General features: G+C 38.1%; 1 protein-coding gene across 2 annotated transcripts in view; it reads right to left on the bottom strand.

The window, feature by feature from the left end:
• Nucleotides 1–8,250: 8,250 nt before the first annotated feature.
• The window catches only part of LOC125252558 (lysosome membrane protein 2-like), a 46,716-nt gene continuing 35,589 nt past the window's right edge, over nt 8,251–19,377 (bottom strand). For both annotated transcript variants that reach the window (XM_048165966.1, XM_048165967.1), the window contains 9 exons: nt 18,357–18,448; nt 18,155–18,274; nt 16,158–16,333; nt 15,340–15,458; nt 12,992–13,065; nt 12,833–12,884; nt 12,611–12,763; nt 12,333–12,454; nt 8,251–8,848 (listed from right to left, as the gene is read on the bottom strand). In XM_048165966.1, the coding sequence (XP_048021923.1) occupies nt 12,389–12,454; nt 12,611–12,763; nt 12,833–12,884; nt 12,992–13,065; nt 15,340–15,458; nt 16,158–16,333; nt 18,155–18,274; nt 18,357–18,448 (852 nt within the window). In that variant the 3' untranslated portion in view covers nt 8,251–8,848; nt 12,333–12,388. The remainder of the gene's footprint in view (nt 8,849–12,332; nt 12,455–12,610; nt 12,764–12,832; nt 12,885–12,991; nt 13,066–15,339; nt 15,459–16,157; nt 16,334–18,154; nt 18,275–18,356; nt 18,449–19,377) is intronic.

The raw sequence follows: 19,377 nt of genomic DNA, 5'->3' as shown, positions 1-19,377 counted from the left end.
CACCACTGGACCCCAAGAGCCCGTTCCATCCTTTGCTCGCCCAAGGCCATGTCCAGGTCAGCTGAAACTTCAGCAATATCTTGCTTTGGGATTGTGGAAAGAACCTTCTTGTTGTTGGTAATGAATTTGTGTAAGCGGAGTTTACCGGTGTTGCAGAGGTCTCTTGCCTCTCTAACAAGCTTGATAGCTTCCTCTTCACTGTCCAAACTTGTTAATCCATCATCAACATAAAAGTTGCGCTGTATAAATCTCACTGTAGCTTCACTAAACTTGCCTTCTCCTTCTGCAGCCAGGTGTTTGAGCCCAAAGTTTGCGCATCCAGGTGACGATGCGGCACCAAACAAGTGAACCTTCATACGGAACACTGACGGTGGAGCTTCCATATTGCCTCTTTCCCACCACAGAAATCTGAGGTAGTCTTGGTCCCTTGGTGCAACATGAAATTGATGGAACATCTGCTTTACATCACACATGATGGCTACTTGTCCTTTGCGGAAACGGCACAAGACCCCTACAAGGGTATTTGTAAGGTCTGGCCCGGTGAGTAGATGTTCATTCAATGATGTATTCTGAAACTTAGCTGAGCAATCAAATACCACACGAATCTTTCCTGGCTTTTGAGGGTGGTAAACTCCATGGTGAGGGATATACCACGTGGTCTGATTGGTTACCTCAGGCTCTGGAACCTTTTCAGCATCACCTCTTGCAATCATGTCCTCCATAAAAGCCACATAATCCTTGTGATATTGATTATCTTTCTTAAGACGTTTTTCCAGACATCTGAGTCTATGTTCTGCACACACTTTGTTGTTTGGCAGACTTGGCCTCTCTTCCTTGAAAGGCAATGGCATTTCGTAATGCCCATTTGGCTTTTGCTTGATTCCTTCTTTCAGTTTCACCAAGAACTTAATATCTTCTTGCGACATTAGAACTTCTTCACTAAACTTCTCAGTAAAATCTGACTCGAAGACCTTAAGTATATCTGACGGAGTGATCATTTCCTTGACTTGAGTTCTATAAACAAAATGGACCTCAGACTTGAGCTCTGTAGAGGGCTTGGTAGCTGGCTGAACTTTCTTTATGATGATACGGTGGCTCACACCGATTTCATCCTCATGACCATAATCAACTTCAGTGCTGCTGTAGCCGATAATGCTCCAACCCAACACAGACTTTTGTGCATAAGGCTGGTTTTCATTGCCCGTGATGACATCTCTGGGAAGTAAAGCTTGTGGACAGTTATACCCAATCAACAATCCCACTTCACAGTCGAGCTCTGGAGACATTTCATCTGCCAAATGTTCCAAGTGAGGCCATGACTTTGCGGTTATGCTTGTGGGTATATGGGATCTGTTTGCTGGTATGAAATCTCTGGTATAGGTTGTTGGGAGTTTGATTTTTGTGTCAGAGCTAATGCCTCTTACCTGTAGTCCTTGCACCTTTTGGCTATTCACCATTTTTGTTTTTGATGTTATCGTGGACACTTTAAGTTTTACTGGCACTTTCTTGGCACCCAATGTTACAGCTGCATCCTTCAGGATGAAGGTTGTGTCGCTCTGACTATCAAGTAAAGCATACACTAAAACTTCCTTGTCTGGTTCCGTTGTCGTGGAGACATAGACTGGAACAATAGATGAAGTATGCGTACTGCTCTTCTCTTGAACAACTCTGTTAGAGGTAGCTTGCTGTATTTCAACTGATTCAGACTGTTGGTTCTTGTCTCCTTTGTTTTCTTTTGATCTTTCTTGTTTTATTCTTACTCCTTGTTCCTGGTCTTTCTTCCCACGATCTTGATGTAGGCAAGTGGGGTGGCGTTTTCCACATAAGTTACACACACTCCTGGATGTACAAGCTCTAGAGTTATGGCCAAACCTAAGACAACCAAAACATAATTTCTCCAGTTGCACAAACTTAACTCTCTCTTCAACTGGTCTTTCCATGATCTTGAGACACCTATGGAGAGTATGGCCTTTCTTCTTGCAAAACATGCATGTGATGCTTATCTTCTCACTTGTATTAGTAGTGAAAGTCTTAGCACTGATGTTTTGATTTCGTTGATACTTAGACTGTTCTCGTTCTGCTGGCTTTATTCTTTCTTGGTCAATTTGTTTCACTGCATATAATGATGTAATGGGGTTGCATGCAATTCGAGCTTCCACGCTGAGAAATCTGACAAAGTATCTGAAGTCAGGGAACATTTTGTGTTCATCTTGATAAATCGTGGCTTCTCTGTTCCAGCGTGAGCTCAACCAATCCGGAAGCTTAACAGCAATCTTTTGGTTTTCCACACAGTCGTTGAGAGTTTGTAGACCTTGAACATATGGCATAGCTGATTCCACACTGCTCAGGAAATCAACAAACTCACGAAGATTTTCGCTGTCCTTGGGGCCAATTTTATGCCATGTATGTATCTTGTCACGGTATGATTTGGCAACTATGAATGGATTACCAAATCTGTCTTCAAGTATGTCCCAGGCAGCACGATAAGCTGTTTCTGTTCCTACAAGGAAATGGCCTTCAATAGCTCTCTTGGCTGAGCCACCAACATACTTACGGAGAAAGAAAAGCTTTTCTTGAGTCAGCAGGTTCTTGCGATCAATCAGAGTAAAGAAGGAAAGCTTCCAATCATTATACTTGAGAGGATCTCCTTTAAAAACTTCAGGTTCTGGGATTGGAACTCGATTAGCTGTGATTGCTTCAGCAAGAGTTCTCACAAGGTCATTGGAAGCTTCATGAGAGTTTAAAAGGGCTTGAGTGGCTGGTTCTTGAGTGGTTGGGACTTGTTGCATGAGTGGAAGTGCAGTTGGGGTGATGACTTGACTTACAGGGACTTGAGAAAATGTGGCTGGCTGTGGACCAGAACATGAGGTGTACATGTAGGGATATGGGAGAGGGTTTTTAGTAGCTGCGACCTCATGTAAGTGATGGACTTGACTGGGCTTGGCTTGTTGTGCAGGACGAGCTTGGGAGACTGATGCTTGATAGGAGGGAAAAAATGGATCCTTTAAAGGGTTAAGTGTAAGTGGTGAATCGACAGATTCTGAATAAACCTGCAGTCTTGCTTGAGCTGCAACATGCCCTTTAAGTTCTTCTAGCCGTTCTACTTCTCTTCTTTTCCCTTCCAACTTCATTTCCTCCATTTTTCTATCAGCACTTTCTGCTATGAACTGAACTCTTTTTTTTAGCACTCTCTGCTTCAATTTCCCTTTCTTTAGCTTCTCTTTCAGCCTTCAAGATTTGATCTTCCACCTCAAGTCTTTGAATTTCTTCCTTCTGCTGATGTTGTGCATTTATTATCTTCATCACCTCCTGCGTAGCCGCAACTTCAGCTGCCGCTTGTTTTGCATTAAGGGACAGGATAGAAGAATGTCTGGATACTTTAGAAGAAGCTTTTGACTTAGCGGTTTGAGCTGAGGAAACACTAGAAACTGTGCTGTCAAACACTGACTTAGCATCAGGCCAAGATATGATTTCTGAATCATCACCATTGCGGAAACGTTGAACATTTGTATTTGCAATCCTAGTGAATGCCTGGCATGTATCATTCATTCTCCGAATGTCAGGTTCAGGACTTGAAATGGCTCTTATTTTGAGGTAAGTATTGTCCATTTCAACTTGAATGGTGTTGATTGCATTTACAATCTCATCAATCAGATCATCAGCATCATTATTCTTAATGGACCGTTTTAAGCCATTGATGTGATACTTCCATCTTCTGTACATCCTTACAAAACTCACATTTAGATCCTTCCATTTGTCATCTAACAAAGCTTTTCCTTTTTCAGTGAGCTTTCGTGTGCGTCCAGATTTCCTAATTCCAGGAGGCATTTGTGTGTCATTCGCACCAACCTGAGATTGTGTTTCCTGCGCTGTGTCTTCAACTTGCTCGTCAGCATCACCTTGCTGTGATAGGGTAGTCTGCTCTGCGTCACTATCCTTTTGATGGTCTCCAAGAGTGACCTCTTCAGTTGGAAAAGTGCTTTCCTTTGAGTGTGACATATTAAATGTACAGAGGTTTAAATGTATTGAAATTTGAATAAAATGTATTCTGTTCTCTAATGTGTGCAAATATGAAATAACATGAAATGTTTGAAAATGAAATGAAATGTAAATATAAATCTCTTTGAATACCTTAGCTTAACCTTTGAATACTGTACACCAAACACTACAGTGTCATAATAACACACTTCAATGTATAAGCAATAAAAAGGGCAATTAACAAAGTGTGAAAACTCTTGGAACAGTCTAAATATAAAAACTCACTTGTATGAACAATACTTTTATATTAACTTACAACATCTTATATTCAACTGGGAGAATGCTTAATTTACTTATTTACTTAGTTTCTTGCTAGATAATCAATTGCAGGAAAAGAGAATGTCCACTGCTGCTTTAAGGAAAAAACACAAATGAAATGTCCGTGTGTTATAATGGCAGTACTTGCGCTACTTTCAAGACACTCTCACATGCTTGCTTGTGTAGCCTTGTCCGTCGCCCTTTGGATTCACACGAACAGTTCACATGAAGGCCTCTCCTTTACCGCACGTGGCCTGCAACTGGTCCGTCTTCGTCGATGCAGTAGTGTTCTACTATGCCGCCCATTTGATTGAATGCGAGACTCCGGTTCCATTTACAGATATTTATTAACACCGTAGAACTACAAATTTTAGATAGAAAAATAAAAGACAACATTAAACATTGCAATCATTACATAAATAGCATGGCTTAGCACTGTAGCGAATGCTAATAAAGAATACAGATAAATACTGACCACTTTAGCCTGCTTCTCAACCAACGGCAGAGTCATTTCCCAGAAGCAATCTTCACAGTCAAACAAAATATTCTTCAACTCACACACAGTTGTAGCAAACACCACGTAACATGGAGTGATAAAGAAACAAACTAGCAGGAAACTGCATTTACAAAAAGTGTGCTTTCACTTTAACTGAGCGTCAGCAGCGCAGCAAAAATAGACTCAGTGCCGAAACCCCCGCTTCACTGCTGCTCAAGCCTTGTTTACACTGCACGCGTCTGCGGCTCGTTAGGGATACGGCAAGGTTTTGTTCCGTCCTCTACGCGGTGTCAACTGTCAATATGTGAAATGTGAGCGGGAGTTTACTCATGGGTGATTATTTTGACTTTATTTTGTATTTGAACTGCGCCTCTTGGACGCGGCGTCCGTCAAAAATAGGCGAGGTGCCTATCTTTAGCCAAGCTGCGAGTCGAGTCGCTTCTGGGACGCTTCTCAAACGCACCGCGGCGCAGCTGGTGTAAACACGAGCATTGACCAGGGCTGCGTTCCACTCCGGTTTTAGACACGCACTTGCGAACTTCCCTAAGCACTTCTTGAAGTGGACGAGGGAAGTTTACATGGACAGACCCTCGCTCCCTCGATTTTGACCGAGTCTATTTCACATGTACTTCAGGCAGCTCCATAACCCACAATGCAACACGATTATGACGTCACAGCATATCGCGTTTAATTTACCCCACCACAAACAACTCTATGATATATTAATTATTTTATTTAACATTTAAAACACACATATATACATATAGAATGATGTATTAAACAAATTTGTAAGGGAAAAAAATAAATAATAAATCAGCTCCATTGCGGATTCCAAGTGATCAAGGGCTTAGGATGTTCCAGTTCAGCCCATTGCAAGGGTTCCGCCAGTAGTGGGCACTCGTGCAACGTAAGCAATGATGTACATCCGAGTCAACGAGACTGAGGGAAGTTAGCGAGGGAAGGGCATTTAAAAAACGAACTGGAACGCAGCCTAGAGTGGTCGCGTATCAGCTCTGGTGGCCGCGTTGCAGCCGTAACGCGCCGCACGCGCGTGCAGTGTGAAGCCTCGTTTACACTGCACGCGTGTGCGGCGCGTTACGGCTCCGGCAAGGTTTTGTTCCGTCCTCTGCGCGGTGTCAACTCACATCAGAAGCATTTCAGAAGCAAAGCGGCTGGATTCGCGAGACCAACGAGATTTGCCTGTGATTTTTTCATGTTTTTAATGGCTAAATTGTTATATTTTATCCGGTTTTATTGTGTTTATTGCTATGCCATAGGCTACTTTATTTTGCTGTAGCCATACAGATGAAGTTAATACACATAAAATTCCAGTTATGGACAACAAAAACAAAGAAATTTCAAGTTTTTCAACTTCGAATCTTTGTTCGTCAGTTTCTGGTCTCCTACTGATGTGAAATATGAGCAGGAGTTTACACAGGGTGATTATTTTGACTTTATTTTGTATTTGAACTGCGCGTCTTGGACGCGGCATCCGTCAAAAATAGGCGAGGCGCCTATCTTTAGCAAAGAAAATAAACATGTCCCCATCTTTTTCTCATACAACGAGCTTATCATACTCATTTGCTACATTAGTAGGATTTCTGTGATGCAGAAAACGTGGAGGAAATCACGGAATCCAGTCATAAAATGGATTTTACTGTATAACATGGAATTTGCCATATTTTTGATGAATAAATAAAAAACAGGTCAGAACACTTATGTAATCGTGATGTAGACTAGTGTCTGTGAATATTAAACTGCAAAAATACCATTTAAATATGATCCTCATATTCTGCATGTTCATTTGATTACCAGAAAAGAAGCCATTGACTGCATAAACCTGCCCCTGTTGGATTGGCAATAGCTTGCTTGCCCTACACAGTTATCTTGTTTATTTTCTTAATTCAAGTTATATATATATTGTTCTATTTGTGTTGTAAAGTTATTTGTAATAAGTGAAGTTTACTTTTCAGTGAACTGATGCCAGGCTTATTATGGATAATAAAGTTTATTGATAAATTGTTAAATATCCTGCCTTCATTACAAAAAAAAATGGGCAAATTGTCTCAAAGAGAATATGTGCCGTAATTGCAGCGTCAGATACCAAAAGCTCAGTCAGTTTTTACTTTCAGTTTCTGTAGTGAATAACAGACTGGAGTTCGAGACTTCTTCATCTGCATAACTCTCACATTTTTGAACAAATTGGTTGAGTCAATGATTCAATGGCCCATTCCAAAACACTTGCCTCATTTTTGAATGAATCAGCCATTTAAACAAATAGGCTTGTCCGAGATGCATCTGCGCTGCACAGACCGATCGGCGTATGACATCAAAGTACCGCAAGTGTGTTTGGAGATCATACGACTCCTTATACCTCCTCTTGTGGTACTTTGATGTCATACGCTGATCAGTCTGCGCAGCACTGATGCGTCTCGAACAAGCCTACTGACTACAGTCACTTGCCGCCACCTCCTGGTGGTTCAGTTTCATGTTTAAAAGTATAATTTTCCCAACATTTCTTATTTGTATATTCAAAAATATTTATGAGAATCTCATAACATTATTTAATGCAGTTTTCATTTTTCAGGTTAGTCTTTCAGTTTCACTTTCATTTATACAAAAATAAGTTTGTACAGTAATGTAAACGGATTGAATTCTGCAGTGAATTCTAAACAGTAGAAAAGAGCAGAAAATATTGTATAATGCTGCCTGTGGTTTGTGTTTTTGTTTTATGAGTGACAGTGTGTTTGTTGGGTGAAACCTCTGCTAGTGTTCTGGAAGAATGAGTTGATTTGAGACATGAATTAAGTGTTTTGGTAGTTTTAGTACATTTTGAAAGTGAAATTAACTGTGCCAAGCTGAAAGTTGGTTAGGAGAAAAAATTAATTTAATTTAATTCTAATTTAACCTTCTAATCTTGTCAGTTAACAGATAATGATTGGGTAAAAAGCATCGGCTGTCAGTCAGGAAAAAAAAAATGCAAAATGAACCTCCCTACTTCACATATTTCAATTGTCAACATAAATTTTGAGATCTGACCTACAAATTCCTTACAGTATGTTTGTGATGGCAAGAAATGGCAAAGAAACCAAACAGGTTTCGCACTTTACCATCTAACAATGAACCAAAGTAATTTTAATAAAATCACTCTTCACTGTTTAAAGTGGTGTTTCTGATCTACTCTGATCACTACCGTACCTCTTAGGCCTACGGTTCAGATATCAACCACGCCTACCTGGGTTAGCCTTCCATTCAGTGCACCACAGTTCGCCCTCAGAGGACAGCTATGCCTGCTATTGCACTCCCACGGCCCACTCTGTTGTGACTGGTTGGCAACCTTGACTTTGTAAAGACCGTCGGGATATCTTTATCAAAATCTATCTTTTTTTAGACAGTCAACTTCTTATACTCCAAAAAGATTCTCACTCTACAACAATAAAGAGACGTAGACAATACTATCAGTGTTTGAGGGCAGTCCTCATTCTCATTTTATTATTTCTTGCAAAGGCAAAAGCTAGATACACCACTCTATAGCAGCTAAGCTGGAAGTTCCATGGGCCAGAATAAACAATTATATTTTAAAGCTTACCATCTTCTCTACTCAATATATGTTCTTCTGTAAAAAATCATGTGTGTTCTTTGATGTTCTGAGGGTTGTGGTCTGGAGCTGGCTTCTGCTTGCTGCTTGCTTGTAAACTCTTTCTATATTCAACAGATCTTCTACACACACTCAAGAGCTCTAAGAGCCCAATTTTTATATTCACTTTTGAAGCACATTTTCCCTTTTCTTATCATGTAAATCTTTATCAAATTGTTTGGAAGAGAACACTCCATTTCTCTTGACATTACCTTAAAGAGATATTTCTGCTTGATTTAACCCATAAAACTTGGCTTTGTTGGTATAAATGTGTAATGGCACCGTGGTCCCGTTAGATAGATAAACAAGTACTCACACACACACACACTCTCACTAAATTAAAAATCATTTATCTCTTGATTGTGATCGTCGGCTTTGCTGCTCACAGGAGGGGATGATGTGTCTTTCTTTGCTTATGACTAAAAAGAAGAAAGAAAAGAAAATATGAAAATATTTGAAACAAACTTTATGCAAGGTCAAGAACACAAACACTTGGCTGACATATTACAAGTACACTTGAGTAGAGCATGTTTTATCATCATAAGCATCATGTGATTAACCAGAGTGTTAGTAATTCAGTTCAAGTTAAGGCTGTTTCACACATTTGAGTATTTACATTAATAATGCATGAACATATTTATACCCTGGCTTTTGAGACTGACCCAGGAGAGGACAAAATCCTGGTTTTTATTTTAATTTTGATTCATTTTTGTCATATTTGGCCATTGTAATTGTTTTGTACAGCACTTTGGGATGCACTAGTTGTATCACAGTTTTTGAAAATTATTATCATTTAAAATATTTGTTAAATACAGTTTAATGTTCTAATACAGTTATATGTTCTTACGTTTATTGTTACATAATAATAATTACATTATACCATAATACTGTTTTGATCTCTTTGCTATGTTTACTATTTACAATTTTCATAATATGATTTTTGGTGAATTGTATTAAAACCAGCTAAGTTTAGTTTGACTCACAAACATAATAATAATAATCATTCATTATAATAATAGTAAACAGAACCCAAAAACAAAACAAAACAAAAAAAAACCTTAAATGTTTAATTTGGATGTCGTTTAATGAAACTACTTATTTCAGATTGTTCAGAGAACATTCAAAAGTAATATAATCAAAGTTATACTTTGCAGTTTGATCAGTGATGAATAGGTTGTTTGCAATCACGTGGTTCTGGTGACGCGCGAAATTCCGGTGGAGGGCAAGCAGTGAAAATTAGAATGGAACAGATAGGGAAAAGTCCGTACTGTGCTGGTTTAGAAAGGTATAAACAGAAAATCACAACATATGTTGGACGTGATCCTTATGTTATGAAGAGAAGCGACTTTTCCACTGAATTGAAAGACTTGATTGCCATCGAGAAGGTAGATTTAGAGGATGTGAAGCTGCCGTCTCGCCATGTTCATTTTTGTTTATATCGCGCTGCCTTTCTACTAGTGATGTTATAAAGCCAGTATTTTAATTTTCTGTCATGATTGTGAAAAATGTCGCCATTGTTGGTCATTTATGCTGAATCGAGAATTGTAATCGGAACTCACAATCATTCAGGGAAAAAGACTGGACACGGTGTGTAATACAATTTTCGATTTGGTGAGGGAGGACGACTAGCAAATAATAATGTCACTAAATAAACCCACTGCCTTTCACTCAAAATAATCACAAACTTATCTGAATTTTGTATTTGTTTTTTGTGTAATAATTAATTAACATTGTTTGCGAGTATGACTCACTTGCTGTGAATGATTATAACTTGCACACAGCCACTTCAAAACTGTTCACGAGCTTCTATGGGTTTGATTTTGGTTGTCATTTGTTGAAATAAATACAAAAAATACAGCATGTCGGTGTCTGTCCCCTGAATGTGACCCTCCGATTCTCCTTCGTGGTCATATGGGAAAGTGAATATTTACAAAGGCAACATTAAAACTAGTTACATTTACACGCTTCCAACAAAGAAATGCATCGACTTATGTCAGCTTGTTGAGCACATTTATTTTATTTGGACATTTTCTACCATAAGACGGCTGAAGCAGCAGCGCGTGACACTGTTCTCATGGTAACCAGATCAACATTGTGAACTGAATACTACAAAACTGAAGTGAAAATACCAAATTATAATTAAATAGGATAAAATATCTTCTCCTCCCTGCAAACGATAGCATGAAGAATGTGAATATTTAACCAAGTCAAAATCAAAAGGTAAGCAGTATCCATATTCATTTCAGTATCAGCAGATGCAAAACGCTATAAAAGGCGACAACTTTTAAAGTTTAAAAAATTAAATAAGTTAGGCTATAAAAAACGGTAGGCTATAAGTTATGGAAACGATATAAACACCTTTTGGGTTCTCGATTTTAACGATTTGAGCAACCATAAACAACGCAAAACATACAAATTTTGAGCTTTTGTTAGGATTCCTATAGAAAATTCCCTCCCTGCCCTCCAGATTCATTCGCGCTGCTGCTGTGACGTCATGTGCAAACAATCACCTTCAAGTGGTAAAAGAACGAGTCAATGTATGTTGGCTAGTGAGATTTGCATCACAAATTGCACTCCTGCTTCAGGGTATATAAGGGCAGCATGCGAATTGTAAGAACCGTGGACGAACCAGACAAATGAATCGTTCAGATGATTCTTTCAAAACATAATTCCAGAAACCCAAGCTCAGAGAATCTAATTTTCAGCTCCAGTCCATCTACAGAACACCTGCTAGGTAGTTTTATGGCACCCATGCTTCCTGACTGAAGGAAATGTGGCAAACCTTTAAGCCATTTGTAGCAACCAAATGGTCAAAAAGACAACACAATTTAAGCCACCAGAAGTCTTTGATCTCCAGATCAAAAGAGACAGAGAGACAATGCAGGCCTGTTTTACAGAAAAACCCACAGAGACTGTTTCTACAACTAAAACTGCATCAAATTGTTCCAAACAATTTGAAACGGACTTATCAAACATCTTTCAACTGCATAAATTTTATATCATGTCCACACATGCTACATGTAACCAGTTATATTTTAGAACACCTGCAACTCATGTAACTATTGAATGGTTGAATGAAAGTATTTCTTATTTGATATGCATTTTAATCTCTTCTTCTCCTTTAAATCATGGCTTGAATGAAATCTGTGTAAAATGTATCATATTCCATTTAAATAGAAATCATGTCTAAATGGTACTCTCTGCCAAAGCTGGCAATTCCAGAGACTGGAGATAACGCTTATTTTATGATTGGGTCAGAGTAAAGCCACCTTTGAAACAAGACGATACCTGATTGGCCAGAACTCCTCAAAGAGGTGGGACAAAGAACAAAGACAGAAGAAAAAAAAATTGAAGAAAAAGAAAAGACTAAGCTGACAAAGGATAGACAAGCAGCTCATTCAAGCAATCCAACTTTTACTCACTTTTCGTTTCTTTTACTTATTTTTCCTTCCCATTAAGAGTCTCATGTTCTAAGTTTTTCCGCAAAGGTTAACCATTGTTATTTTGCTAGAAATCATGCTCATCATTTCATTCTCTGTTAAAACTCTTTCTCTATCATTTCCTTTCTTTCTGCAACATGTATGAATGTTTGTGTGTGTGTGCGTGTTTGTGTTAGATTAGTTTGTGTTAGAATAATTAATAAAGTCTCCTGTAAATTTTAAAAGAAAGTGTCTTGTATTATGTGCTTGTAAAATTGAATGTCTTAAACTGTTGATCCTGTTACTGAGCTATTAATTAGTGTTTTCACAATAGTTGGATATTCATATCCGCTACAAGAGCTTATTACGGTCCGAGCAGATGAACGCTGGAAGATTCAGTTGCTTGGTTGTAAACTAAATGACTCTTTATAATTCCCTATAAATTATTTAATTTGAGCTGATTTTGATCCTACAGAATACTGACATTAAGCTTTCGCTTCGGAGCCAAGCGAAAGTTTGTCTCACTCTCCTCTACAATCATCATTGTGGTAAAACGGATCTAGAGGGATCCAGTTCCAGTGTTGGTGGGACAGTGTGTTCCAGCGTCTAAGAAGAAGCGGATCTCATCACACACAGCTTCAGTTTGTGAGAACTGCACTGATGGCCAATGCCACATTTTACTGATTCATTGCAAACGTTTTGGGGAAAGTGAAGAACAAGCTGGGGAATGATAGTGATTCTGCTGCTTTCACACGTCATTACCTTGTTTTTATAGAAGCAATAGGCGAGGATGATGGTGATGGAGAGCAGGATGAATCCCAGAATGATGAGGATGAGAGGGAAATGAGAGACTAGAGTCACGATCAGCAGCAGCTTGTGAATCCTTGCGGCCGAAGCGTCGTCAATCACCATCGACTGCAAAACAAATCATTCAATAGGAGATTCAACTGTAATGACCGATTAAATCATCCTACTGACTCTCACCTCATTCAGGAACACAATGGGGAAGATCGTGCTGTTGAGATTCCTTGTCAAACTGAGGAAACAGAAAAAAAGACCTTCATCTATTAAACTATATAAACACACACGCCTGTTTATCAGCACGCCAAGATTAAATAGACCAAACAGGAAGTCATTACTCACGGAAAGCCGGTTACTCTGTCAAGATGGATGTTGATCTGGGTTCTTTTCATGGCACGAACAGGCATTCCCATAGTCTGACACAGGAGAAGAAGTCAAGATCTGAGTCAGATTGCAGTGAGCAAACTAATTATAGAGTTAAAAACACATTATAAAAAAATACATTATAGAAAGGGACAATAATCATGGACAAGTCTCCTAAAAGAGCTTTTTCACATTTGGCTGCTAAACTCTGGAATAGCCTTCCTGATAAAGACACACCTCTTTAGCCAAGCATTCACATAATGCTTCTCATAAATGTACTACAGTTATATCTGATGAAATAATATATATACATGATCATCTCTTGCCTAAAATGCTATAAACAGCAGGGCCAGATTTACTAAACAGGGCAAATTAGCATGAGAGCACAATTTCAAAATTAGCAGAGCTAATGTCTCATCAGGTGCGAGTCGACACAGGCGCAACTTGTTACATGTAATCTGACAAACATGTACACATATATCGTTTGTTCACATTTTTTTGGGGCGTTAAATAATGGTGCAAATTCCAGTAAATTGACAAGCACAAACATTAATAAATCACATTGCGTAATTCATTTAAATACTCTCCTCTGTCTGAAAGGGAAACTCCTACATGCATATGCAATAAGGTCAGCCTCAAAAACAACTCAGTCCACGCCTTTTCAGCACTAATTTTGCACTGCATGTCTATGGAAAATTGCAACAGTAGTTTTTAAATGCCAAAAGAGGGTCTTCGCTTGCACAAGCTGTTAGTAAATCTGGCGCCAAGTATTAACTCTTCTTGTTTTGCTTCTCTCCCAGCTAATAAAATTCTGTTCTAAGAATGTTTTGTTAATGTCCCATTAAGTTATGAAAAAGTTATTTCTGAATGTTCTCCAAACGTTGGTTATGTGAATGTTAAGGGAACATTCCATTTTATCATTCTTCAAACATTATTGGAACATTACTTTTGAATGTTCTCTGAAAATTCTGATAAATAGTAACATTTAAAAAACGTTAGATGAACGTCCAACTGAAGCGTTTGAGGAAAAAACGCTCCACAAATGATGTATTAATAATATTTTTGTGCTAACATTTCTGAGAATGTTCCCTGTTAGCTGGAGTGTTTCTACCTTGGGATCTCGGAGTAACTACAAATAATCCAGCCTGTGTGATGTTTTCAGGTGATGCTGATAATCGCAAAGATTTCTGATAACGGCAAAATTGGATCGACACACAAAACTTTCAAATATTATCCCAATATTGCATTATTATCCTTATACTGTAATCTAATCATTACGAGCACAAGTTGTAATAGAGCACAACAGTCTGGTTCCAGAAGTAAAACTCTCCATAGGGAAATTGATTTTTAATAATAACTTTAAACCTTTAAAAACAGCCCTACTGGGAGTTATGTGCTTGATAATTGATAGTATTCACTTCTATTGAAGCTGTCAGCCCGCATTATTTCAGCTGGGTTTTAAATAATTGTTTAACAGCCGAATTTGTGGTGAAAAACTACATTACCCATGATACTGTACAGAAAATTCCACTAATCAGAGAGTCGCTGAGTAGAGTTGCGTTCACGCCACCTCGTAATTCCTGTAACTACGAGATTCTGGCTCGCAAAAAGCATTCACGTCCTCGCAGAGCTCGTAATTACAGCTTGTAAGCTGGGAGTTTTCTGAAAGTTGAGTCGGTCTCCCCATGCTCTCAAAATACTTAAATATTTGAATAAATATGGCATATTTTGCAATAAACTTAAAATATATAATTTTTATATATAATCAACATTTTTAAAAGAGAACTATTAAATTTGTCCATCATTTTTAATTTTTATTATGCCGTTTGCAATGCTTCATGGGATTATAGTTCTTTCCCTTCACTAAAGCCGTTAAGTTCAGAGTCTTGTATTTTTTTTTTTGATTGATTTTCAAATACTTTTTTGCTTTCAATCAATGTTTGTAATGTTATTATTATCTTTGTAGCTTATTGGTTTGGTTTGCTTATAACGCTTTAACCAAGACTTATCCTTATGGGAGAAATTAATAGAAAAACTACTTCCAAACATGAACTAACAAATCATGTGAAGTAACCTCATAACATGTACTATAATATAACTGTATATATGGATGTTACTTTGACACACTCATTTCATACTGATAACAGAACACTTCCTAAACTGTAACAATGCATCAAGCATTATCTGTAATGCTGCTTTGAAACAATATGTATTTTAGAAAGGACTCTACAAATAAATTTAAATTTGAACTGAGAATCTGTTTGAAAGTGTGTGATCAAGGGTGAGTGGATCTTCAGGCTGACTGTGGATCAGCTGCTGTCACTTACAGGGTTTAGATCCAGAAAGGTTTGATGATGCTCGTGGACTGGAGAAATACCGTCGATGGCATTGGCATACTTCTTATCGCCCAGATGAAAGTGAGGGAAAGATACGACTACAGGAGCACCTGTGATGCATGCAAACAACATTGTGAAGCTCACACAACCTGCGTTTACATTTATGCTTTTGGCATTTATGCTTTTGTTCAAAGTGACATGCATTGCATTCAAGGCATACATTTGAGCAGTTCATTCCATGGGACCCCAAAATCAAAAGACAAGAAATAAGAAATAATATTTGTAAATTTTTTTAAAGTATTATATGCAGGGCCCCACTCTTGCCAAGCACCAAATGTGAGTAAAGATTGGCATTGGCGAGTAAATGAAACTGTCAATTGCCCGTTGGACAGTAACTTTTTATGAATTCTAACAATACAATTTTTTGAAAACATGAACAGCGCTCGGGAAAGTTGATGGGGTAGTGCTGCATCGTCACGTAGGTTTAAACCTAAGTGCAGGAAGACGCAAAAGGAAACTCAATTCATTACTTGCACGCTTTGTGGAAAGTTGTGTGGGTGCAAACATCTGAAGCGTGCAATCAGACAAATACAGTGCGTCTTCTTGCACTTGAATGGACAAATTCACACAAAAAAATGTCAAAAAAGCACACCAAACAACTTTTTGCCAACTTGAGCGGTCAGACATTTTATTGGACATTCTAGTTGGCAGAGCTTATATGGACTGCACACCCCTGATATATACATATGACATTACCAACATTTTGTCATTTAAGCAAATTTTGTCATCTAAGACATGCTTTAATGCACCTTTGCGACACACAGACACGTCCAGCACACCGTCATCCAGGCATTTCTTTGTGACACAGAATCCCTCATTTTCTGGGTTGTTCTTCCCGCTGGCTAGCACGTCCCGGGGAGGTGTGAAGCGGTACGCGGGGATTCCCTTCACCTCCACCTCCTTCTCAAAGCGCATGTAGATGGACCTGCAGGACCGATGACAGAAGATCAAATAACAGAAGATCAATGACAGACGATCAATCAAATAATGTCAAGCTGCTCAGATAAGACTCATACAATGTTTACAGAATATAATGTATTGCCTCTGTATTTGACTGCTAATAATACGGAGGCTACAGGTTGAAAATCCATAATAATATAAATATAAATAAATTATAAAAAATGTGAAAATTGTAAATGCATTTTTCTGAACAAACTTAAAATCAAAATGTTGAATAAATAGCACAAGTAATTGATAATAGGGTATTTAAAATAATATATAATACATAAACATCAAATAAATAAATAAATAAATAAATGAATGATTGAATGAATGATAATGCATTATCAATTTATATTATTAAGTCTATACATTTTATGAAATTATTTGATGAAGTTAAGGAACAGGCGTTACTGTAACATGGCTGCTGCAGACAAAATAGGCACTGGATCCAAGTGCAGTGGACATTTATTGAGAGAAGAATACAAAAACTAAATCCAGGCATGAGTGAACAAAAAGCTGCAGCAAACACACAATACAACCATGAACAGGCAACACCAGACAAAGAACATCGGAAACACTAGGGTATTTATACACAAGATAACCAGATGGCTGACTAGGGACAGGTGCTGGTGATATGTTGTAATGGGAACTAATGATGGTAACTATGGCAATAAACAAGACAGGAGAGACCTCAAGGGAAACACAGAAACAATGGAAATGGAGACAACACTTCAAATTAAAAGTCCTAACACAAAATAAAAGACAGAACCAAGATCATGACATAGCCCCTCATCTCCACCTCAAAGAAGTGGCATCCAGATGATCCTTAAAACAAGAAGTCCTAGAGGAAGTTGGAGTGGAGGCGGACCCAGGATGGAGGGCCAGGCCCGTGTAGTGGAAGAAGGAGTGGAGACAGAGGCAAAGCAGGATGCCAGGATGGAGCAGGCAGAGCAGGTGGCCAGGGCAGACCAGGTAAAGTAGGTGCTGACAGGAGCTGAAGACTAGCTCAGCAGAACTGAAGATCCCATGGTGGAGCAGAAGACCACCACAGCAGAGCGGATAAGACACAACTTATTTCAACGCACTAAATCAATTTAAGTATTAGTGGTATTTCGTATACTTTTTCAAGTGCACTGAAATTGCACCTGAACGCCCTCCCATTTCGATAATTGAATATAATGAGCTCAGTTTTCAATTTTACTTTAGTTGCTCATTTAATCTGACTCCAATTTCAATTGATTATTACTCTTAGATAGTGTTTCTAATTAGAAATTAATAATTGGTCATGTATTAATTTAGATATTTGATTATTCTGGGTATCCTGTACTTTCAATTATTTGTCATTATGGACTCTATGGACATTATGGTATTGCACAGGAAGTTACATCGGCCGAATATGTACTTCCACGATCATAAACACACCAGATCTGATTCTTAGACAGAGGATGCAGGGTAAATATCTACCTTTAAGTCGGTTGAGCTCTGCTCACTCGTAACAAAAATCATAGTTTTGTATAATTACGAAAACTGCAACTTACTAAGTCAGTGATCGACAGAAATCGAAAAGGTCTCACTGACGTAACTCAAAGTGACTGACTGAATGGGAACTAATGTTGCCACAGATGAACTAATGCCATAAAGCACTGTTTTATTGCATGAATATTTATCTGCAACAGCTGAAATTCTGGCTCTGAAAGCACTGATTTCATTACTAATCTAATCTAATGAAGAGTATTGTTAGCTCATCTGAGGAATTGCTCTTTGGATAAAAGCATCTGCATGTGAATGTGAGTGATCATGTGACCTGCAGAGATCAGGGGTGAAGACATTCAGTCGCTCTTCTTTGGTCAGGAATGGGTGAAAGGCACTGCCGTCGGTGCCGTTGATCATGTTACTCTGGTTGGTTTTCCAGAACGACAGCATCCTGAGGCACAAAGCACATGAAATCAGCCATCTCTACTGCACCGCTTTATCATGTATAATTTTCAGCACAATCAGGTCTTTACTTTTCTCCCTTCCAGGTGTAGATGCGGCCGAAGTCCAGGTAGTTCTGCTCTCCGGTGTGATACACAAACTCACCATCATTGCTGCCGTTTTTCTGACAACACAACAACAATGTATAGTATTACTAATATTAATATAATAATATTATTATATTAATATTAATTATGTATAAAATTACTCTCCCAACAATTTTAATGTTTAAATTATTAACACCAAAGACATTTTTTCGAGAAGATCTAAAGTTATTTCAGATTACTTGTGCATCAGCATTACTCAATAAAAATTAAGCCTTTTTTCAATTTTAAATGAGTAAAACAAATATAGCTTAATAACACTGTGATGATTTGATTCTATTTGTTCATGTTTAGAGTTTGTTTTGGTTTCAAGGGGGTATTCCAGAAAGCAGGTTATGTGACATACTTGTACATACTTATATATATATATATATATATATATATATATATATAAAGCACTAAAATTCTTATATATGTATTTATTTTATTGTTATCTCATACATTTGTAACCAGAGCAAAAATAGCCTGTAGTCATGCCTACCTGCCATTAGAGGGCACCCTTGCGCATAGATCATAGTGCAGTAGCACAAAGAAAGAAAGAAGGTGTGTTCCTGTTCCAGATGCCCTGTTTAAATACCCATACTTGTGATCTTTGCACTCGACCACTTGTCTACTTACATGATGTATTTCCTGTATTTGGCTCAAGTGTTCAAGTAGGCGTGAAGACCGCAAGTGTGTGTAGAACTTTTGATTACCCAATGGGACACACTTATAGTCTTGCAAAGAATGCAAGTTTTCAGAGCTTTTTTATTTTCAATACTTTGCATTTTAAATTTAAATTTCTCAATGTCTGTTCAGCTGTCACTATGTAACTAACAGAGGACACAATTTTAAAATTGTGAAGTTTATAATTAAGTGATAAAAGCAGTTGCAAATGTTGTACAAAATACACATACCCTACCCATATTTGCAGCAATAAAATGTGTAACACTTTGTTTTACTACCAAAT

Source organism: Megalobrama amblycephala, linkage group LG18, assembly GCF_018812025.1.
Source record: "Megalobrama amblycephala isolate DHTTF-2021 linkage group LG18, ASM1881202v1, whole genome shotgun sequence".
NCBI classification, from domain to species: domain Eukaryota; kingdom Metazoa; phylum Chordata; class Actinopteri; order Cypriniformes; family Xenocyprididae; genus Megalobrama; species Megalobrama amblycephala.
Note: the sequence above shows the minus strand (reverse complement) of the source record. Positions and strands in the feature narration are given on the sequence as shown.